This window comes from Sorex araneus, chromosome 4 (genome assembly GCF_027595985.1).
Source record: "Sorex araneus isolate mSorAra2 chromosome 4, mSorAra2.pri, whole genome shotgun sequence".
NCBI lineage: Eukaryota > Metazoa > Chordata > Mammalia > Eulipotyphla > Soricidae > Sorex > Sorex araneus.
The window spans coordinates 44,315,421-44,339,246 of NC_073305.1; the positions used below are offsets into that span (position 1 = coordinate 44,315,421).

Below are 23,826 nucleotides of genomic sequence, written 5' to 3' on the forward strand. Positions count from 1 at the left end.
TGGGGTGAGGGTGAGGTGGGGGGTTACCCCGGGAGGGCGCAGGTAGGAAAGGCAGTAACTCACCCCTGAGGGACAAATTCCTTTTCCTTTTTCTCTCTTTTTTCTGGCACCGAGAAGACAAAAATCAATGAGCATTGGGTCCAGTTTTTCCCTCTCTCAAACTCAGACACCGTGACCCCAAACCAAAGAAGTCCTGCCACAAACAGGTGGGTTTGTGCCTCATAGTCATCAATAGATGTGACCAAACGCTTTGCTTTGGTTCTGCTTTTTTGGTTTCCTTCTATGAACAACGATGGCCCCTGTCCAGGAGCTGCCTGGCAGGGCAGGCCCTGTGTGTCCGGTCTCCCTGTCTCAGGACATGAGTTCTGGTCCAGGGCCCCGATCCCTGCTCTGCTCTCCTCAGAGCTGACACGGAGGAAGGCTTGATGCCGCCTCCCAACCCCGGAGGTCTCTCTGGGAGATTTCTTCTCTCTGGAGAACTTGAAGTCTCCAGAAAGGGAAGCCGACTCTGGGTCATGGGGGAGTTGGGGGTTCTGAGTTGGGAACCTGCCACCCCTCCCACTAGCCTGTGAAATACAGGGGAGCCCTGTCTTGCCCGAATCCCCGCCCCACAGTCTGCCTTCCGAGGAGAGTGAGGTGCTGCCTTCTCCTCAGACTAAGGCGTTCTTCTGAAGCGAGCAAGCCCACTCTGTGGTGTGCGAGCAGAACCAGGCGACACAACCACCGCCCTAACTCGCTCAAGTGCTGGTATCGGCTCCTACCTTATTTTCTGATTTCTTTTTGCAGAAGGTGCAATAGGATGTTTTCACTACATAGCAAAACAAAAATAGACCCACTCCAACCACTTCAAGGTAAAGAGTAGGGCAGTTAGCACCGAGAAATTCTGAGACTAGGCTCAACATTTTCTCAATTTGCAAACCGAACAAAACGATCAGCATCCATATAAGGACTCTCATCGTGCCGGCGAGCTGCCTGAGGCAACTGAGGTTTGAGCAAGCGGCTCTGCCTTATATAGCGTAGCCTGCATCACAAAGGATGGGAGAACCTCACAGGGTTCCACGGGGCCTGGTGCCCACTGCCCCTCCCCCACCGTGTCACCCAACTGATTCTCCCCTCTCTGGGCCATTGGCTTAGGTTCCTCTGCTCTGACGGCCATCTTGTTTTCCAACCCCCCCTTCCTCCTGTCATGGTCTCTATCCCTAAGTAGGGTCCTGCTGCCTCTGTCCAGAATTCGGCTCTCCCCCTAGTTCTCTTGACTCTCTGAAGCCTTGACCTGGTTCTCACCAACTCATTTTTTGTTGATACACTGCCTGGAATTTGGGCAGACTTGGCAGAGATGTGCCTGTCTTCACAACTTCTTTCTAGAATATGCTTCTTGGCAACACGAACCCACATCTGATTTAATGTTCTTCTATAAGACTTGATTGTGTGAGTGGGAAGAGTCCATTTTAGTTTTTTTTTTTTTTGGTGGGTGGGGGTCACACCTGGCGGTGCACAGGGGTTACTACTGGCTCTGCACTCAGGAATCACTCTTAGTTGTGCTCAGAGGACCATGTGGGGTGCTGGGAATTGAACCCCGGTCGGCCGCATGCAAGGCAAACGCCCCGCCCACTGTGCTATCGCTCCAGCCTCCATTTTAGTTTTGGTTTCATCTGTCTTAATCATTGGTGCCGAGTCCATTGAAATGGCCAAGTCTTTTTTCAGCATTCACAAGTTCAAACGAGAAGGGTTGGAGTGATAGGACAGCAGGTGGCCATTTACTTGCACGTGCCTGACCAGGGTTCAATCCCTGGCACCCTGTACGAAGGCCTACCCCTGAGAGAAGTAGGTTATATTTTTAACAATCATGTATTTGTACTATCGTTTATAAAACAACTGGAAATGCCAAGACAAGAGCAAAGCAACTTGGAATATGACACTGTCAAATACCGGTCATTGAAGATACAAAACTTCATATGAACATTTACAACCCTAGTGAACAAACATAATCAAATTCATATCAAGTAAATTATGTTTGATGGCACCTTGGTCATTCAAAACTGCATCTCAGGTTTGGAGAGGTAGTAGCGTGCTTGCCTTGCACACAGCCAACCTGGGTTAGATCTCAGGCTTCCCACATGATCCCTCAAGTATCACCAGGAGTGATTCCTGAGAGCAGAGCCAGGAGGAAGCCCTGAGCACAGCCAGGTGTGGCCCCCAAATAAACAAAAGAAAAACATGCAGGTCTTATGAAGTTCATATGCAGCTCATTAAACACTGGAGAATAAAGAAAGATGTACTGGGGGGAGGGGAGAGAGAGAGAGAGAGAGAGAGAGAGAGAGCTCTCTGATGAAACGAAGGACTGGCATTCCATCCAGAGACCTGGGCTCATTCCTTGGCATCTCAAGGTCCCCCAACCACTGCTACATAAGCCAGTGAAAGAGCAAAAGGACACACAAGATTCTTTATTAAACCCTTTCTCTTCTACACTCACAATTTTCGAATTTTCATAGAGGTCTGTAACATATCGAGAACCAGACCAGCTTCTCTTGGTTACTCCACTCTTCCTGGACAGTAACAAACACGACAGTATGCCTTGAGGAAAATGAATAATTAACTGTTCCCTTTAACCAATATTTCAAGTTGTAAAAATTTAAACATGAAACTTCCATAGTCACTGCAAACGAGTCACTTTTTCATTATTTTTCAAATCAGACTCACGGAGCTTTAAAGGACACTCTTGTCTTAGATCCGTAAGGCCGAGGGTCCACCCTCAGCACCGCACACACCGGCTCACCTTCAAGGGTAGAGGCCCTGCCCCTTGCCTGCGCCCCACCTGCCTGGCAGAAAGAACAGTCCCTCCAGTCACTTTCTGGGGCCTTGTGGGACCTCCGTCGGGTGCCTGGCCCCGATGGCTCAGTCGTCATGAGCATATGGGGGGCCAGGCCCCCTAGACAGTAGAGAAGTCAGAGCTGTGAACTGGGTCAGAGGCTTTCTCCAAGACAGCCAGTCTCCGGGCGCAGGCACATGTCGGGCGTGGGTGACAGTCCACTCTCTCGCCTTTGCATGCTTCCCATCGCGCTCCATCCCCTCCCTCACTGGATGGAAGGGAAAAGGCCTTGTACAGCTTAAGGCTGAAAAGTAAGGGAGACAATGCGAGGGAGGTCACGTGGTTCCTTCTCTGCAAGTGGCCATCATCCTCTGTCTTGTCACTGGGGATGCGGGCCAGGTGATGTTCCTTCGTCTGAACAGAGCAGTCACACCCACTCTGGCTCTGAGAAGCACTTATCAAAAGTAACTGGGCCAACGGCTGGCAGGATCTGAGGGTCCTTTCCACAGGGCTTGACATGCAGTGTTGAATCTCAGCAGGGCCAGGATAGCAGATCCCTAGCGGTGTTTCCTGAGCAGGACTCGGGAAACAAAGGCACCATTTCCGGCTTACTCTGAGAAGCCAGCCCCTCCTGGCTTCCCACGTCTACATCCACTCCTACGTTGTTGATTATCATGAACCTTTGAAAACAGATTGTCCAGGGCAGTTTCAGCAGCCCCTAAGAGAGGCTACAGAACAGCAGGGGACATGCCTTTGGCAAAAAAGGACACGTTCTTGTCCTGTATCTTGTACTGGTAAGTGAGGCTCCGATCCCGCTGGGCTGTGGCCTGCGGCAGTCTCCAGAGGATCCTCAGCTAGAGTGACAGAGAGAAGAATGAGGGAGGCGAACCCCATATCCCACACCTCCAACACACAGCCCCTCAGAAACCTGCTCCACGTTAACCCCACATGGCCCATCTGCACCTTCCCTGAGACCTCTATGAGTTCAGTACATGGGCGGGGGACAACATCCCAAACACAGCTGACTGCCAGAGTGGAAGGTCCCGGGACGGGATGGCTCGAGAGGCAGAGCACAGCTGAACTTACAAGAGGCTCAGATTCAATCCACAGCACCACAGGATCCCCAGGGCAGCTGGGTGTGGCCCCCACAGGAAACAAAGGACTCCCCTGTGCCCTCACAATGGCACTGACTCTGGACAGAAGATGTGCAGGAAGGAAAGACCTGTAAGCTCAGCATATGCAGATGACATTTTTTCTTCCTTTTCAAAATCTTAGTTGCTCTGCGTACTTTGGCTATGCATGCTTCGTTCTTGTGCACTAATTTTGAAAATTAACATATTAGAAACTGTTGTTTCTGGGGCAGAAGAGATAGTACTGTAGGTAGAATGTTTTCTTGCACACGGCAGACCTCCTGGGCTCAATCCCCAGCATCCCATATGGTCTCCCGAGCACTGCTAGGAGTAATTCCTGAGTGCAGAGCCAGGAGTAACCTGTGAGCACCACTGGGTATGACCCAAAAAGCCAAAAAACAAAAACAAAAACAAAACAAAACAAAAACACCACAACCCAAAATCAAACAAACAAAAGAAACCACTGCTTCAGAAAGGCTAATGTTCATCATGATGATGATGGGTGTGGGACAATGATGGATGTCTCTGACTGACTGAAATGTTTGCAGGGAAGTGGCTCCAGGGCCAGGCCACACACTGTCCAGGGGGACTTCTCGGGCTGTGTCCAGGGGCACCACACAAGCGCCCTTGGCTTGCAGATGTGCTTGACCAGGCCCCTCGACTCTGAACAGCTCTGGGCTAGGCACTCATCCACCTTGATGGGTCCGGAGTGTGGGTTCAAAAGCTAATTGGGGAAGAATCATTGGAGTACCAGAACCACAGGGAAGTAACCCCAATGGAAAAAAAAAAAAAACAGTCAAAGACACCATTGCTAAAAAATTCCCAGAACTGGAGAAGGCAGGCATCCAGATACAAGGAGTCCAAAGAGTACCAGCAAAAAGAGACCCAAATAAAAAGACTCCAAGGCATATCATAGTCAAAATGACGGATGCTATGGGTAGAGACACAATTCTGCAAGCAGCAAGGTCAAAGAAGGAAATCACATACAAAGGAGCACCCCTCAGATTTACAACAGACCTGTCAGAGGAAACCCTCCGAGCCCGAAGACAATGGTGGGACATAGTGAAAAAACTCAACGAAATGAATGCCTCACCAAGAATACTTTATCCGGCTAAACTTTCACTCAAACTCGAAGGAACCATACACTATTTCTCAGATAAACAACAGCTCAGGAACTTCATAGACTCAAAACCAAACTTGAAAGAAGGTCTAAAGGGGCTACTGTAAGACAAGTAGGAGCCCCATAAGAACAACAAATCCCACAGAAAGATGACACAAAACCCCATCACAATAATCTCTCTCAATGTCAACGGCCTAAATGCACCTATCGAGAGACACAGAGTGGCAAAATGGATCCGGAAATTAAACCCAACATTCTGTTGCCTGCAAGAAACACACCTGAACAGAGTAAACATAGACTCAAAGTCAAAGGATGGAAAACAATTCTGCAAGCAAACAACCCCCTTCAAAAAGCTGGAGTGGCCATCCTGGTATCCGACAACATAGATTTCAGGTTGAAAAAGATTAAAAGGGACAGCGAAGGTCATTTTCTGTTTATCAAGGGATATGTACAACAGAAAGAAATCACACTCTTTTTTTTTTTTTTTTGCTTTTTGGGTCACACCTGGCGATGCACAGGGGTTACTCCTGGCTCTGCACTCAGGAATTACCCCTGGCCGTGCTCAGGGGACCATATGGGATGCTGGGATTTGAACCCGGGTCGGCCAGGTGTAAGGCAAACGCCCTACCCGCTGTGCTATCTCTCCAGCCCCAAGAAATCACACTCTTAAATGTATATGTTCCTAATGAACGAGCGGCTAAATAATTAAAACAACTTCTAACAGACTTCAAAGAGGACATCACTAACAGCACAATAGTAGTTGGAGACTTCAATACGGCCTTATCGCCTCTAGATAGATCGACAAGAACAAAACTCAACAAGGAAACACTGACTCTGAAAGAAGAGATTGAAGAGAGAGGCCTAATAGACCTACATAGGGCTTTACACCCCAAAAATAAAGAATACACATTCTTTTCCAGTGCACACGGAACTTTTACTAAAATAGACCATGTACTGGGCCCCAGAACATACCTCAATAGAATCGGAAAAATAGAAATTGTATCAACTATCTTTTCAGACCACGATGCGCTGAAGATAGAAGCTAACCACTCACCGATACGGAGAATCAAATCAAACACCTGGAAATTAAACAATTCAATGTTGAACAATGAGTGGGTCAGGAAGGAAATCAAGGAAGAAATCAAAAAATACTTAGAAACAAATGAGAATGAAGACACGAGCTACCAAAACCTATGGGACGCATCTAAAGCCGTGTTAAGGGGAAAATTTATAGCTCTCCAAGCATTCCTCAGGAAGGAAGAAAGGGCCCACATAGATAGCTTGACTTCACGACTCAAGACCTTAGAAAAGGACCAGAAAAAGGAACCCAAACCAGACCGAAGGAAAGAAATAATAAACATTAGAGTAGAAATTAATGACATCGAAACCAAAAAAACAATCCGAAAGATCAATGAAACAAAGAGCTGGTTCTTCGAGAAAATAAATAAGATTGATAAACTGCTAGCAAGACTCACAAAGAAAGAAAGAGAGAGAACCTTAATAAATCAAATCAGAAATGAAAAGGGGGACATCGTAACAGAAACCAGTGAGATTCAAAAGATCATTAGAGACTACTTTGAAGGTCTATACGCCACAAAAAAGGAGAACCTAAAAGAAATGGATGGATTCCTTGATTCCTACAATCTCCCAAGACTGAACAAAGAAGACTTGGAATACCTGAATAGACCCATCAATGTTAAGGAAATTGAAACTGTAATCAATAACCTCCCCAAAAACAAAAACCCAGGCCCAGATGGTTTCACTGGTGAATTCTTCCAAACGTTTAAAGAAGACCTGTTGCCAGTTCTCCTCAAACTTTTCCAGGAAATTGAAAAAACAGGAACTCTCCCAAACAGTTTCTATGAAGCACACATCTCCCTAATACCAAAAGCAAACAAAGACAGCACTAAGAAAGAAAATTACAGACCAATATCCAGATAGGAAAGGAAGAAATCAAACTCTCACTATTTGCAGACGGTATGATACTATATCTAGAGAAGCCTAAAGCCTCTACTAAGAAACTCTTAGAAACAATAGACTTATACAGTAAAGTTGCAGGCTACAAAATCAATACCCAAAAATCCATGGCCTTCCTATATGCAAACAATGAGGCAGAGAAAGGGGACATGAAAAAAGCAATCCCATTCACAATCGTGCTCCAGAAAATCAAGTACCTCAGAATCATCTTAATCAAGGAAGTAAAAGACCTCTACAAAGAAAACTATAAAAACGCTACTCCATGAAATAAAAGAGGACATGAGGAAATGGAAACATATACCCTGCTCGTGGATAGCGAGAATCAATGTTGTCAAAATGGCAATACTCCCCAAAGCATTATACAGATTCAACTCGATCCCTATAAGGATACCTATGACATTCTTCAAAGAAACGGGTCAAGCAATCCTAAAATTCATATGGAACAACAAACGTCCACGGATAGCTAAAACAATTCTTGGGAAAAAGAGGATGGAGGCATCACCCTCCCCAACCTCAAACTTTATTACAAAGCAGTAACAATTAAAACAGCATGGTACTGGAACAAAGGCAGAGCCGTAGACCAATGGAACAGGGTGGAATATCCCTACACACAACCCCAAATGTATGATCATCTAATCTTTGATAAGGGAGCAAGAGATGTGAATTGGAGCAAGGAAAGCCTCTTTAACAAATGGTGCTGGCAAAACTGGACAACCACATGCAAAAAAATGGGCTTAGACCTTGACCTGACACCATGCACAAAAGTCAGATCAAAATGGATTAAAGACCTCAACATCAGACCACAAACCATAAGGTACATTGAAGACAAGGTTGGCAAAACCCTCCACGATATTGAAGATAAAGGTATCTTCAAAGATGACACGGAACTAAGCAATCTAATAAAAACAGAGATCAACAAATGGGACTACATTAAACTAAAAAGCTTCTGCACCGCAAAAGATACAGTGACCAGAATACAAAGACTATCCACAGAATGGGAAAGGATATTTACACAATACCCATCAGATAAGGGGTTGATATCAATGGTATATAAAACACTGGTTGATCTCTACAAGAAGAAAACATCCAACCCCATCAAAAAATGGGGTGAAGAAATGAACAGAAACTTTACCAAGGAAGAAATACGAATGGCCAAAAGGCACATGAAAAAGTGCTCTACATCACTAATCATCAGAGCGATGCAGATCAAAAAATACCACCTCACACCACAGAGACTAGCACACATCCAAAAGAACAAAAGCAACCGCTGTTGGAGAGGATGTGGGGAGAAAGGGACCCTTCTACACTGCTGGTGGGAATGTCGACTGGTTCAGCCCTTTTGGAAAACAATATGGACGATTCTCAAAAAATTAGATATTGAACAGAGCCATGTGGGGACGCTCCTTTCTGGCCCCGCGCGAGATCGACCCCGGAGGCAACTGAACCACTTTGGACATGAGCGGCGCCCCCAAAATGCCTCCAAACTGTGTGCTCGGAGCTTCTGGCCCAGGCGCTGCCAGCGAGTGATGCAATTACCAAAAGAATTTTCCCTGGACTTCATATAGAATTCCAAAACCGCTCGGCTGCTATCGCAGCCACTCAACCTAATATCTCTTGATTGTCAGCAACGTGTAAATGTTCCTTTTTTGGCAGGGCTTACCGTGGGGGGAAACTCCAAACAATAGTACTGAGTTTTTTGTTGAAGGGTAAAAGATTGTAGTGATAGAACTTTAGGCAGAATTTTCCCTGGACTTTATATAGAAACCCAAAATCGCGTGGCCGCGGCAGCCTAATGTCATCTAATCATCAGCAATATGAAATGGTTCCTTTGTAATGGGTTGGACTTTGGGGGGACCATAATAGGGTTAAAGTTTGTAGCGACGTGTAATTTCTGGCTGTACTTTCCCTGGACTTTATACAGAAATTCAAAGCCGTGAGGCCGCTGCCATGGCCACACAACTTATTATCATTTAATCATCACCAATATGAAATGGTTCCCTTTTAACGGGTCGGACTTTGGTGGGAAATCCTAACAAGAATAGTAAGTCTTCTGCTGAAATATTGAAGGCTACCAAAGTGGTAGCCATCTCTATAGACTGAACTAAGCCATATCCCCACGCCAGCTAAGAAGAAATATCCTTCTTTCTCTGGAAGAAACGTGGCGTGGCATTAACCATAGTACGATGTCAATTAAGCTGACACGGACCTGGTGGCGTGGGAATGGGATACAAGGGAATAAATTATTATGTACTTGGAACAGCGGGACGCTGGTGGAATCTCGAGCCGGGGCCGATGCCAGCGTATTACTTTTGGTTCCAGAAACTGCTTGCAGACATTCTACCAGACTATCAACTAAGCCAGAGCCCCACGCCGGCTGATGACGGGAAATAACCATCTTTTTTGGTTTGTTTTCCCTTTGTCAGGCAGCGTGGTGATTACCAAACAGGCGTGATCTCGGTGGCACGGGACGAGGGGGGGAAAAAAATAGAAAAGTTATGTAACAAACAGCGGGACTTAATATCTCTACATTCTCAGCAATGGAGAGCCATCAAATGCTTCCTTGACAGTGGGACTGTCTTTTCTTTTTTTGGGGGAAACCCTAGCAACAATAGTGAGTTATGTTTTGAAACATGGACTATAACCAAGATAAAGCGTAAACGAAGTGAAACTTATTACTTACAAGGGCGGGGACTGGGGGGACAGGAAGGGGCAGGAGGTATAATGGGGTGGTTGGTGATGGAATATGGGTACGGGTGAAGGGAAGGGTGTTTGAGTATTGTATAACTGACATAATCCTGAGAACTATGTAACCCTCCACATGGTGATTCAATAAAATTTAAATTTAAAAAAAAATTAGATATTGAGCTCCCATTTGACCCAGCAATACCACTGCTGGGAATATATCCCAGAGAGGCAAAAAAGTATAGTCAAAACGACATGTGCATTTATATGTTCATCACAGCACTGTTTACAATAGCCAGAATTTGGAAAAAACCCAAATGCCCTAGAACGGATGACTGGTTGAGGAAACTTTGGTACATCTATACAATGGAATACTATGCAGCTGTTAGAAAAAAGGAGATCATGAATTTTGTATATAAGTGGATTGGCATGGAAAGTTTCATGCTGAGTGAAATGAGTCAGAAAGAGAGAGACAGACATAGAAAGATTGCACTCATCTGTGGAATATAGAATAACAGAGTGGGAGACTAACACCCAAGAATTGTAGAAATAAGTACCAGGAGGTTGATTCCACGGTTTGGAGGCTGGCCTCACATTCTGGGGAAAGGGCAACTCAGAGAAGGGATCACCGACTATAATGTGGTCGAAGGCCATGCAGGGGAGAAGGGTGTTGCGGGCTGAATGAGGGCTAGAGACTGAGCACAAGTGGCCACTCAACACCTTTAGTGCAAACCACAACAGCTAATTAGAGAGAGAGAACAGAAGGGAATGCCCTGCCACAGTGGCAGGGTGGAGTGGGGGAGATGAGTTTGGGGAGGGTGAGAGGGATGCTGGGTTTACTGGTGGTGGAGAATGGGCACTGGTGAAGGGATGGGTTCTCGAACCTTGTATGAGGGAAACATGAGCACAAAATTGTATAAATCTGTAACTGTACCCTCACGGTGAATCACTAATTAAAAATTTAAAAAAATATTTAAATAATATACAAACAAACAAACAAACAAAAAACAAGCAAAATAATGACTTGGTGCCAGAGAGACAGTACAGCTTGTCGGATACTGGCCTTGCTTGCGACCATCACATGTTTGATCACTAGCATTCCATGTGGTCCCCTGGGCTCTAATAGATGGGTTTGGGGAGGGTGGGAGGGATGATGGGTTTACTGGTGGTAATGGAGAATGGGCACTGGTGAAGGGATGGGTTCTCGAACTTTGTATGGAGGAAACATGAGCACAAAAATGTATAAATCTGTAACTGTACCCCCACGGTGATTCACTAATAAAAAATTTAAAAAAAAAAAGAAAGGCCCAAGCAACTTCTGTCTTATTGTGGCACTTCTCTAACTCTTGCCCACATTGATTCTGTTCAAGTGCGACTGGCAAATAAACACTGCTTAGTAACAGGAAAAAAAAAAAAGCTAATCGGGGAGCCGCGGGGAGGCCTTGGAGAGGATTTCAGGAGGAGTGTCCAAAGGCAGAGCGCCACGGCAGGCCTGGGAAGGCGAGAACCTGACCTCACTCCCAGCAGGATCTCAGCTTCTGCACGAGGCCCCGAGCATTCTCAGCAGAGGCGCTCGCAGCCCTCATTCTGGGTACAGCTTCCCTGACTTTACTCGGGGGCCTGCCTGGTGGGCCACACCGCAGGTGCACAGAGCCCTGCCCTGGGCTCTGCTCAAGCCAGGCTCTGCCAGGGGCAGCCATGAGCAAGCAGGCACCTGAGACCCTGCGTCTCTATTGGACAGGAACTGTCCCCTTGGCCAGGACAGAAAGCCTGCTCTCGTACAGCAGCGCCCTCTGCTGTGGACATAGGGCACTGCATCTACACCCCCATCTCCTCATCAGTCACTAAAGGAAGGAGGCAGACAACCTGCTCCTGAGACCTGAGTGCCTGTGTCCACGCAGGCAGGCAGGAGGCCTGGGGTCAGTCCCGGAACTCTGTGATGCCCCAAGTGCTAGCTGGAGAGATCTCTGAGCACTGCGGTGAGAATAGGCCCTGAGCATTGCAGGGCGTGGCCTGAGCACAGACCGGAAACCCAGGAGACCTGCTCTGGTACCTGGGTCAGGCTGGAGCCGACCTGGCCCGCATCCTCACAGAGCCCCAGCCTTCCCCACCACTACAGGAACCCCCCGAGAAGGCCCGGTGTCATCCCAGTGGCCCTTCAGCAGCCCACCGAGACCCGGGCAGCCCTGCACACCTGCCCGTGCACCTCCCTGCAGAAGCCAGTGGCCAGGCCCTCGGCACGCAGGACCAGGTGGCTCTGGTGACAGAGGCCGTTCAGCAGGAGGGCGTTCTCCTCATCCTCAGCATCACCACGGTCATGCACAAGGGCCACGACGTTTCCCTGTGACAGTGGGAAGAGAAGGACAGAGGCTCTGACTGGGAGGAGCACAGGGCAAGGAGCACGGGACTCTCAGAGCCTCCTCCCTGCAAAGGGTCTCCCCACAGCGTCTCCCAGTCTGCTGCAAACATCATTCCCCTGGATGGACCTTTGCAGGCTCCGGACCGTAGTTCCAAACAGCCCCAGGACAGTGTCGATAGCATTTCCAACCTTGCTCTCTTGGGCTCCTCTCACTTGGGATCCTGTGTGGCTGGCAGCAAAGCCATTCCTACTGCACAGGCTGGTCTATTACTGGTGAAATACTGGGGGTCTGGGAAATGGCTGAAAGGGTTGGAGCATTCTCCCAACGTGAGACCCCAGGTTCAATCCCCGGCACCACAGGATCCCCCAAACACCACCAGGAAGTCCCTAAGCAGGAAACTAAAGTGGCCTCTGTGCCCCAGAATTTGATCTTATAGCAACCTTTCTGGGTCAACAGCTATATTTGTGATGAACCTTCCAGGATTTAAAGTCACTGACACCATAAGCTCCACTGAGCTATAAAACACACTCCGAGAGACACTAACCTGCCCCTGCCCCAGAAACCTGGCTACGTGCAGCCCCACACAGCCCACTCCCAAGCAAATTCACGTGGCCTCCGTGTGGGAGAGCTGGAGGGGCCCGCCTGGACACCCGGGTCTCACGTGGGAGCAGGGGTACCTTCAGCTGCCAGCACACAGTGGCTCTGCAGTAGTGGACAAAGTCCAGCACGGATACGGCCCCCACGCCCAGACTCAGCAGCACACTCAGGTCATCCACCAGCAGCACTGGCCACCTCCACAAAGTGTCTTCGTTGGCCTCCGGCTTCAGTGACTTCTGCACAAACTCATACAGTGGCAGCAGGCTCCCAGCGGTGGCCTCCCTGGGACACAAGATAAAAAAGACGTGAGAGTTGCCCCTGTCTACAGTCATTTCTGGAGCAGCACCAGGAAGAGGCTGCAGGAAAAGACTGCAGCTGTGGCCGAGTCCTGGTGCTGAGGGGTCACGATCTGGCTGGAACGGTCAGGCAGGCTCGGGCACACGCACCTAAGTGGCTCTTCAGTCAGCTATTCCCTGAGGCTGTCCAGGTGCCAAACACTTTCCCAGAGATTCGTGAAACACAAACAGACCCTGAGACCTAAGCGCTGCCAGCCAGTCTCTCGTCTAAAGAGAGTTTAAGGCACCTGGAAGAGTCTGGACTGGGAAGACAGGAGAAGCCTCCCCAAGAGGTCCTAACAGTATAAAAGGTACCCAGGGGGCCAGGGAGAGAATACAGGGAGTATGGCGCTGGCCTTGTACACAGATGACCTGGGTTTGACCCCTGGCATCCCTGAGTGCTGCCAGGAGTAACAACTGAGCACAGAGCTAGGAGTGACCCCTGAGGATCACTGGGTGTGGTCCAAAAACAAAAAAGCTGCCCAGCCACTCATACGCCTCACGTGCAGAGGGACACAACAGCTTCTCCTCCAGCTGCCCAGTGAAACCCTTGCTGTTGTGTTCTGCAAGAGGTGAGGGACCCCAAAAGCACCAGAGCCACACCCCAGGGCTCAGCTCCATGAGTAAGGATGGCAGTGAAGACTTGGGTCGTAGATATGTCAGGGCCACATGCAGGACCGGGCACAAGGCGCCAGGCTGAACAGAGTGGGGACAGTGGGCACAGCTGGTGCAGGCCACCCTGGCTCTGGAGGAAGGAGAGCAGTCAGGTGGGAGTCTGCTCCGATGCCCATAAGGACAAGCAGCAGGACACCTGAGTCGGCAGCTGATAAGTGTTCTCCGAGTCAGGCGCAAATATTTCAGGCTTGAGGGGATGTGGTTTCTTGGCTTCTAACTTGGCTTCTGCGCTGCAAAACCACTCAGGGATGAGAAGCCAGAATGCAGGTGCCTATATTCCAATGCAACATGCTGACAACTCTGTTTATGTTGTATCAGCAACTCTGTTTGCTAACCCCTGGTGGCCCTGGTGAGCTGGCCTTGGAGGGAGGCAAGAGCAGAACAGAGGTGGGTGCTCGAGTGCTGCGCTGGGGCTGGAGAGAACAGGAAAGCCTGTCATTCTCCCCGCCGCGCGCAGCAGGTAAAGCAGAGCTCGGAGGGGCGAGCACTCGCACACACACTGACCTGAGAAACTGCAGGGGCTGTGGCTCTCCCCGAGGAGCCCGGAAGATGACATCCACCGCTGCCTTGAGTCCTTCAAAAAAGACGAGCTGGCCACGTTCCCGCGCCGTGGTCAGGCTGATACCCTGAAGATGACACGGGGTCACTGTGTGCTGCAGGCTCAGCCCAGCAAAGAAGCTGCTCTGCAGTGCACAAGCGTATGTGGGGCTCCCCACACCTGCAGACGGGAGCCTCCCCACCGGACACACGGCTTCTTGCAGGGGCCCCCACCCACAACCCCATTCTGTTTGCAGATCTGCTATTACATCTGTCACTTCATTTAAACTCCGACCCCTTTTGCTTACGTATTTACTTTTATTATTATCCAGTACTGGTTTTGCAGTTTAGGGGCTGGGGGGAGGCGGTGGGTTTGGGCTATGCCCAGGCTGTGCTCAGGGCTCACTCCTGCTCTATGCTCAGGAGAGGCCCCTGGCATGTTTGAAGGAACCATAGGCAGTGCCTAAGAGCAAACTGGGTCGGGCACATGTAAGTCAAATGTCTTAATCCCTGTGCTGTTTTTACCATTTCCAGTACTGGTTCTTGGTATTATCTCATACATATTTCCCTTTTAAATGCATGTATTTATGGTGGGCAGCTCACAGGAACCAAGTACAAACTCTGCATGTGAGAGCCCCAGGAGGTCATGGTTCCTCAGGGCCCGCAGGGAACAACCCTAGTGCACCAAACTGGAGTAGCCCCTAAGAAACTCTGAGTGCACTGCTTGGCCACACCTCCTCCCCCCAATCCCGCCCGAGTGCCCAAAACACACACACACACACACACACACACACACAAACACACACACACACAAATAGCCCTAACAAACTGGGGTTAGATTATTGACACTTGCTCCACATCACAAAAAACTATATATGTTGTTTCATGAACCATGTAACTAAGAATCTCTTGAGGCGCCGAGAGGTAGTACAACAGGTAGGGTACTGCAGCCAACCCGGATCCAATCCCTGGCACCACGTATGGTCCCCTGACTGCTGCCAAGTGATCCCTGAATGCAAAGCCAGGAGCAAGCCCTAGTACTGCCAGGTATGGCCCCAAACCACCAAAACAGACAGACACATACATAAATGCAGACCCAGAGCCCCACTCCAGAACCAGAACCAGTTGTATGTCCATGCTCCAGGGCACATGAGCTGCAGCTCCCTGACGCAGACTCCCGATCACCTCTGCTCCTGCTCATTACCTTTCTATTACCTTTAGCACAGAGATACAGCAGGAGGAGTCTTCCTCTCCTACTGCAGGTATCACATTCCGTCACATTCCAGAGTGTGTTCCCCAGAGTGGGTGACATCACCCCTCCTCTGAGGGATTGGAACAATACAGGGGCAGTATGACTAGCTACAACGCAACTGGGCAAATAGATCTTTACTTGCTTCAAAGAAGGCCAATCTGGGGCTAGAGCAATAGTACAGAGGGTAGGACACTCACCTTGCATGCAGCCAACCCAAGGATGATCCCTGGCACCCATTTGGTTCCATGTGCTAACAGGAGTGATTCCTGAGTGCACAGCCCGGAGTAACCTCTGAGTATCACAGGGTGTACCCCTGATCCCTCTCCCAAAAAGAAGGCAGATTTTTCAGGGGTTATATATTGAGAGATATTTTTCTAATAAGAAGGAGACAGGCCAGGGGGCTGGAGCGATAGCACAGTGGGTAGGGCATTTGCCTTGCACACGGCCAACCCGGGTTCGAATCCCAGCATCCCATATGGTCCCCTGAGCACCGCCAGGAGTAATTCCTGAGTGTAGAACCAGGAGTAATCCCTGTGCATCGCCGGGGGTGACCCAAAAAGCAAAAAAAAAAAAAAAAAGAAGGAGACAGGCCAGATAAGTCTGGGAGCTTGTGCTTGAGTACTCTGCATGCCCAGTCCTCCCCACATCTTTCCTCAAAGTTCAGAGAAGGAGGAGCCAATGCGAACCTGAGGGTCCATAGCTTTCGATACAGAAACACAGACACCAGGGCTAGAGATATGCCCCCAGGAACCTGGAATGCAACATGTGTTCTTGACATGACTGCATTATCTGAGCTCATGTGCTGCCCTTTTTGTTTTTTTTAATTGAATCACCATGTGGAAAGTTACAAAGCTTTCAGGTTTAAGTCTCAGTTACACAATGCTTGAACACCCATTCCTTCACCAGTGCACATATTCCACCACCAAGAACCACAGTAAAGTCCCCAAATACAGCACTTCAAATACAAAGCAGTATCAATACAAGTTCAGAATTACCAGAAAGTTTTGTTTTACAAGCAATCGAGATTAACATGGGGGACTGTGACAATATGAGGTAAAATACAAGGGAAAGATTACAAATAAACTTTAACTAAATTAGGGATGCTAGCAAGGGTAATATAAATTCCTCTAGGAGGAGGAAAGGAGACAATACACTGATTAAGCCTAAAGCACATAGGGTTAATATCCAACACAAAGGGGAGGTTGAAGATAGACTTTGGCTAAATTAAGGATGTTAGCTTGGGCATGGTAAGCTTCTCTGGGAGGAGGAAAGGGGCAATTCACTGATAAAGCCTAAAGCACTTAGGGTTGATATCCAACAAAAGAGAAAGCAAATCTAAAGAAAGAGTTTACTTCAGTGTTCTCTTACAGCCACACTCTTATCTCCATGACAGAAGTCTGCCACCAGCCCCACAATATCTGAATCTTAGGTTCGCAATAGATTATTATGTTGAGGAAAACATAGGCGGAACACTTCATGACATTGAATCTAGATATATCTTCAATGATTTTATGACATTGGCCAAGAAAATTGGTGTGAAGATAAGAAAATGGGGCTTTATCAAATTAAAAAGCTTCTTCACTGCAAATAAAGGGTTGATATCAAATATATATATATATTACTGTATCACTATCATCCCATTGCTCATCAATTTGCTCAAGTGGACACCAGTAACATCTCCATTGTGAGACTTGTTACTGTTTTTGGCATATCAAATACACTACGGGTAGCTTGCTAGGCTCTGCCATGCAGGCGAGATACTTTCAGTAGCTTTCTGTGCTCTCTGAGAGGGGCGGAGGAATTGAACCCGGATCAGCTGCATGCAAGGCAAACGCCCTCCACGCTGTGTTATAGCTCCAGCCCATATATATATATATATATATATATATATATATACACATACATTATATATACTGTGTATATATACACATACATATATATATACGTGTGTGTGTATATATATATATACATAAATATAAAGTACTGGTAGAACCTTATGAAAAAATAAACCATCCTCTTAAAAAAATGGGAGGAAGATATGAACAGAACCCTTCTCAAAGAAGTCATAGAGATGGTCAAAAGATCATCATCACTGTCATCACTGTCATCCCATTGATCATCAATTTGCTGGAGCAGGTGCCAGTATCGTCTCCATTTGTCCTTAGCCCTGAGACTTTAGCAGCCTCTCTTTACTTGCTCTTCCCAGTGTGCTGCATTGGAGGCTCTTTCAGGGTAAGGGGAATGAGACCCATCATTGTTACTGTATTTGGCATATCATATACGCCACAGAGAGCTTGCCAGGCTCTGCCATGTGGGCAGGATACTCTTGGGACCATGCCAGGTTCTTCGAGAGGGAGAACTAGGCTATAAGAGGTTCCAGGAGCTTTGTTTTATAGTCTCTGAATCTTGGCCGTTGATGGGATTTCATGGCGCTGGGGGCAGTTTGTGGGTGTGGCTGCCAAGCTACTGGAAAATGAGAGATCTTGGTGGACGAGGCCCAGTCCAATGCGAGCAGGCTTGGAGATCTCAGCCCCTTGTCCCGCACACCTGACTGGGTTCCTCTGCCGGTTCCTTCATGCATGAGGCTCTTTTGAACGTGTGGAGAGTGACCTTGAGCATGGCTGTGGCTGGGTTCTGGAGGTCTTCAGCTGTAGGGACTCGTTTCAGAGTGGAGAAGAAATCTCAACCTGTCCCCCTCCGAGGGGGCCCAGTTAAGACAGCCAGGCGCAGGGGCAAGAGACTTCCGAAGGTCAAAAGATATATGAGAAAAAAAATACTCTGTGTCACTAATTATCAGAAAAATGAAATCAAAACCCAAATGGAGGGGCTGGATAGATAGCACGGCGAGTAGGGCATTTGCCTTGCACGCAGCTGACCCGGGTTCAAATCCCAGCATCCCATATGGTTCCCTGAGCACGGCCAGGGGTAATTCCTGAGTGCAAAGCCAGGAGTAACCCCTGTGCATTGCCAGGTGTGACCCAAAAAGCAAAAAAAAAAAAAAAACCAAATGGAGATGTTAATGACTAATTACCTGAGTTTTTCCTCTAGGTCAAGGTTTCCAGGAGGCCCACAGGGCAGCTTTGATCTAAGTCAGTTCATCAAACATTGGCGATGGTGATTCCTCCACAGGGTTCAAGCTCCTACATTAAAGATTAGAAAAATGCTATGCTGAGACGTGAGACGTGACATCAAGTCATAAAATTGATGACAAGAAAGGAAGTTAGAACCAGGTGTCTCAGCTGCTCAGCACTGTGCTCACTAATTTTGTCCTCACCATCAACCTTAATGCTCCACAGTCGTCCAGCGTTGGCCTCTCTGTATGCAGAGTCACTCCACTGGTTGTATAGGGTCATCTCTCCCAAAACTGTCGACTACACCAAGTGTAGGGATCATGGTCCCGGGACTATGGGGCCCGAGCAGTGAATTTGCAGGTCGTGCCTTCTCCACCATTTGTGAAGCAGTCAGACCTGCCAGGGAGTCTCTGGGGTCAGAAGGGGAAGTAGCCTGGGGAGGAGACAGCCCTGAGGGAGGAATCTAACGTTTGGTACTGGAGTCACACGCATGCTGGCTGACATACAGTTCCCATTTGCTCTCTCCTAGGCTCATTGCTCCGTGGGGTCTCTTGAGGGCAGGGACAGCTTAAGCTTTTAGGGTCTTCACAAGGCTGTCAGGCACGCAAGAGAGCAGTTGCCTTAGCTACCTGTAACAGGGGCAGTTCTGCCCTCCCTGTTCTCTCTGAGCTAGTGGACAGAGATCTCTGCTGGCCTCTCTGGTGGAAGTGGCAGGGGTGACTAGCTGCTCGATCTTTCAGTCGTGCTGCTCTTTCTCTCCTGGACATTTTATCTGTCCATCCAACAGAGAGAAAAAACTCTCCTGTTCTTTTTGAGAAGAATTTTAAGGGTATTTTGGTTTTTTGATTTTTGGTTTTAGGGCCGCACCCAAATGTGCTCAGGGCAGACTCCTAGTGCTCTGCACTCAGAGATCACTCCTGGCTGGTTTGGGAAACAATATGGATCTCGGAGATTGAACCTGGGTTGGCTGCATGCGAGGCAAATGTCCTACTCACTGTACTATCACTTCAGCCCCCTCTCTCATGTTCTTCATAGTTGCTGTCCTGCTGCTTTATTATTAAAATTTTTAAAAACAATTTTTATGGGGCTGGAGCGATAGCACAGCGGGTAAGGCATTGATTGGCCTTGCAGGTAGCCAACCCAGGTTCGATTCCCAACATCCCATATGATCCCCCAGCACTTCCAGGAGTAATTCCTGAGTGCAGAGACAGGAGTAACCCCTGTGGACTGCTGGGTGTGACTCAAAAAGCTAATAAAAGAAAACAAACAATTTTTATTTACTTTTAAAATTGAATCACAGTGAGATACACAGTTGCAAGGTTGTTCATGATTGGGGTTTCAATCATATAATGTTTCAACACCTGTCCCTTCAGCAGTGTCCATTTCCCACCACCTGCTTTATTGTCTCTGCTCTCACCCTTTTCCAGGGCCCAGGGGCAGCCTAACGCCCTTACGGTTCCCCCAAGGCTCTAAAGGGTCCAAGAATCTTAGCTAACAGCTAACAATAATGGCAGAAGTTCTTCCTCCCTAGATTCTCAGGGGTCCCTCTACAGTCTTTGGGGAGCTCTCTTTAATGGTCTAGCAGACAAAGCTGGCTCTGCCCCAAACCTTTTCCCTACACAATGCTCAAATATCACTATTTAAGTGCTCAAGGCCCTACTGATTTGCTTGAGTCCCATTCCTGGGGTCCCTATCTTCAAGGTCCTGCTGTTTTTTCCCCAAACCGAGGACTTACACATCTTTAGCTCCCAAACATACAACCAGGCATGTAGCCCCTTTCAGGACAAAGGTCTAACTGTGCTTGGTGTGGAGAAAAGCCTGTTCCTTTTACCAAAAGATGTACCACAGTACTAAGCGTTGGTCAGTTTCTTGTGAATGACAATGTCTGGAGCGCACACAAGGTATTAAAGTTAAGCAGCAAGCACTGTTGATGAAGTAGTTTGACTAGGTTTCCATGGAGAAACCTCAGGCTGTTTGTTCTCATTTGTGCATAGAGATCTAATGGAAACAGTCTGACATGCCCAGAAATGCTCTGTACTCCCTGTACTGTTACCTCAGTACAGAGAGTACAGAGATCTGGGTTCTTGTAGATGTCATGTGGGACTAGCGTGCCAACCAGCACAGGTCTCTTTTGTTTGTTTGTTTGTTTGTTTGTTTTGCTTTTTGGGTCACACCCAGCAATGCACAGTGGTCACTCCTGGCCTGCACTCAGGAATTATCCCTGGCGGTGCTCAGGGGACCATATGGGATGCTGGGAATCGAACCAGGTCAGCCCCGTGCAAGGCAAATGCCCTACCCGCTGTGCTATGGCTCCAGCCCCGTTCTCTTGTACACTTTCATTTATCCGTTCAAATTGATATAGGCAAGACAGGCATAAAGGCAGACAAGCAAGGTCAGAAGCAGAGGGAGAAAAAGTGACCTTCTAGACAGTGACTTGTGCTTGTATATATATAAAGGGTCCAATTGAAATCACCAATCTGGTTTCTTATGCAGGTGAGGTTGTTGGAGGATGGTGAGCTGGGTGACCAATCAGATCACACATGCTCTTATATGGAAGCCATGTGCAATGATGTCACCGGCTGTATGCAAATAAGGTCTGGAAGATGACCAATCAGGTCACACCTGTAAATGAGAATGTATAATAGGATTTCCTCAGAGACCTGCTCCCTCCCTCCTCTCCTTAGTCCCTCCCAGCACACTCCCTTCCAGTCATTCACTCTGGACATCCCTGGCTCTACCAATCACTCCCCAGCAGACTCAGCAGATTCCCACAGTCCCTAGTCCCTGAAAACAATAGTATGTCTTATCTAACCGTCCTTCCCAAGTGGACCCTTGGAAAGACCTAAGGGAAAAGGGAGGACACCCCACTGTCCTTCTGACAGTGTATCATTTATTCAATTCATTCTTTCCTCTCCCAACTAGAGGTCTGGCTATTTGGTAAATTGTTTTACTAGCCCACCACCACTTCATAGGGCCTGAAAGTCCAGGTGCTAGTAATCCACCTTAGTTAACTGTTCGGGAGTCTCTGGAGCCCAGGGAGAGTGCATGGGGCCAGGAGCTGTGATGAGGACTCAGACTTCAAGTGGTTCCCATCCCAGCCCCACTACACACCAGAGAGCCTGGAGGCTGGTGAGCTCAATTGTTTAAGGTGCTGCTGCTATGTCGGCAGGTGGGCAGATAGGGAAGGCCCCCTCCTAAGGCAATGGCAGTACATTTCCTGAGACGCAATAGCCCTGAAGTACTGAAGGCCAACCTTGCAGAAAACAGGAACGAGGGCCTGCTAAGAACCTCACCTATCTACAGCTACAGACCCAGAGAAGCTCCTGTAGAAAAGAAAGGCCAGGAAAGGAATTTCAAAGAAGACCATCACCACTCCCAATGCCTTGGTAACCTCCTTAATAATAGACTTTGAATTAGGTAGAAGCCCCACATAGGGGTAGGTTGGAGAAACCCTATAAAGGCCACCTTAAACGAAGGAAGGGCACACATATGCTGCCTGAGCCCTTGTGCTATTTGTACCACGTGGCCCAGCACATGTGACCCTGCTCTGCCCTCTGGAGATGTGCACTTTCATGCTTTCCTGTCTAACGCTGGGATGTGTGTAGAGCCCTTGGAGAAGCCCGGGTTCTCTCTTGAGCATGTTACTCTCCACTCTCTCCCACTTTCTCTTCCTCCTACCCTTCAAAACCTCCGAATAAAATCTGTTTTCCTTCACTGCTGTCTACTCCTGAAATTATTTTCTTCCAGGTGAGACAAGAACCCAGTAACTCTGGGTCCCGGGTGCAGAGGTGGATGGGGAGAAAGTGACCGTCTTTCTTGTCCCCGCTACACCTAAGTTACCTGTGGGCCCACCGACATCACTGCTAACAGAAGCACCAGGAATGAAAGAGGAGCAAGTCTGTCCAAAAGCACAGCTCCCATTACCCAGGAGACCATGGCCACTGCTTTTCTCCCCTGTCAGATGACGTCACCCTGAGGGGTGCTGGGTCTCCAGGGCAGCACACTTTCTGGGTAAGTCGGTCTTGCTATGTTTTCCTTTGCATGACTCATGTCCCTCTGACCAAGTAGTACTGTCTGCGATGACCTCCTAATTAGACCATGAATCTCAGTGTTCAGCTTCCGCTTCCGGGAAACTCACCTCAGATACTGTCTCATCTACTAGGCTCTGGACACAGACCCTAAGGAGGCAGGCCTACTGACAGAGAAGAAACCGAGTCACCTGGGCATTGAGTAACCTGCCTAAAGTCCCATGTGTTGAAACTGGAACTTGAATTCTAGATCTGTTCTATTCCCATACCCAAGCTCTCAGTCAATGTCAGCCAGCCAGTGTGTCCATAGCAACAGCTCCTTGAGAGTACTGGCCCCGCTTTATAAGGTCCCAAACCGCATCCCCAGAGAACATTGAAGAGGGTAAGGGATCATGGCGGTGGAGAGCAGACCACATGTTGAGGGCATGCCCACATCCCTCCCCCACCTCCTGGCCCCTCAGTTCTCCTGCCCTCTGCACCCTTCAAGCACTGTTGCGTGAATATTCATGCAGTTGGAGGTGCTGAGACAAGGAACTAGAAAGAAATTTATGTCATGGAGGGTCCAGGTGCTCTCTGACTCTGTGACCAAAGTAGAGAGCCCTGAAATCTTTTATTACCATCCTACAGTTCACAGGGCTCAATACAGTGAGGTCATCAACAAAGGAGTTACAGGAAGATCATGCAAAGTTCTTCTGCATACTGAAAACAAACAATGTAGGATCTGCATACCCACAAAAAACAGGCTAAGTACCTAGGATCTGCATACTGACAACAAACAGGTTAAGTAGAACCAGGGATCTGTGAGAAAACAAAGACTGACGATTTCGGTATATTTTTGGAAGTTATATACTAAGGCAGCCAAAAGAACATGTTCAGCCTCATCCAAACCAGTCAGGACACACGAGAAATCTCGCCCATTTTCATGGGTCCCTATGTCCCTGCCCTTGTGTGGAGCAGCTTATATGGGCTCATCCTGGTGGCTCAGTCCAGCCCCAGCAATGTACTCTTCATGCCATGCATTTATGCCCATGAACAAGCATGAAATGTCCTGCTTGTTCTGTGTCTAACCCAAATCTTGCCTGAGCTCAAGTTCACCCTGAAGCCTTGGCTGGAGACCACCATCTCACTGCCTATTCTGAAAACCCGCCTGGAATTTGGACAAATATTAACTTAGATATTCTCCTCCCTCTAACCCCTGTGCCTGGGGCTGGAGTGGTAGCACAGTGGGTAGGGCATTTGCCTTGCACACGGCT

General features: G+C 48.2%; 1 protein-coding gene across 1 annotated transcript in view; it reads right to left on the reverse strand.

Moving 5' to 3' along the window:
• Positions 1-3,240: 3,240 nt before the first annotated feature.
• The window catches only part of LOC101542067 (elongator complex protein 6), a 41,995-nt gene continuing 21,409 nt past the window's right edge, over positions 3,241-23,826 (reverse strand). Inside the window, exons 4-7 of the mRNA XM_055136969.1 lie at positions 14,190-14,311; positions 12,756-12,957; positions 11,913-12,059; positions 3,241-3,663 (exon numbers count right to left, since the gene is read on the reverse strand). Of these exons, the coding sequence (XP_054992944.1) occupies positions 3,538-3,663; positions 11,913-12,059; positions 12,756-12,957; positions 14,190-14,311 (597 nt within the window). The 3' untranslated portion in view covers positions 3,241-3,537. The remainder of the gene's footprint in view (positions 3,664-11,912; positions 12,060-12,755; positions 12,958-14,189; positions 14,312-23,826) is intronic.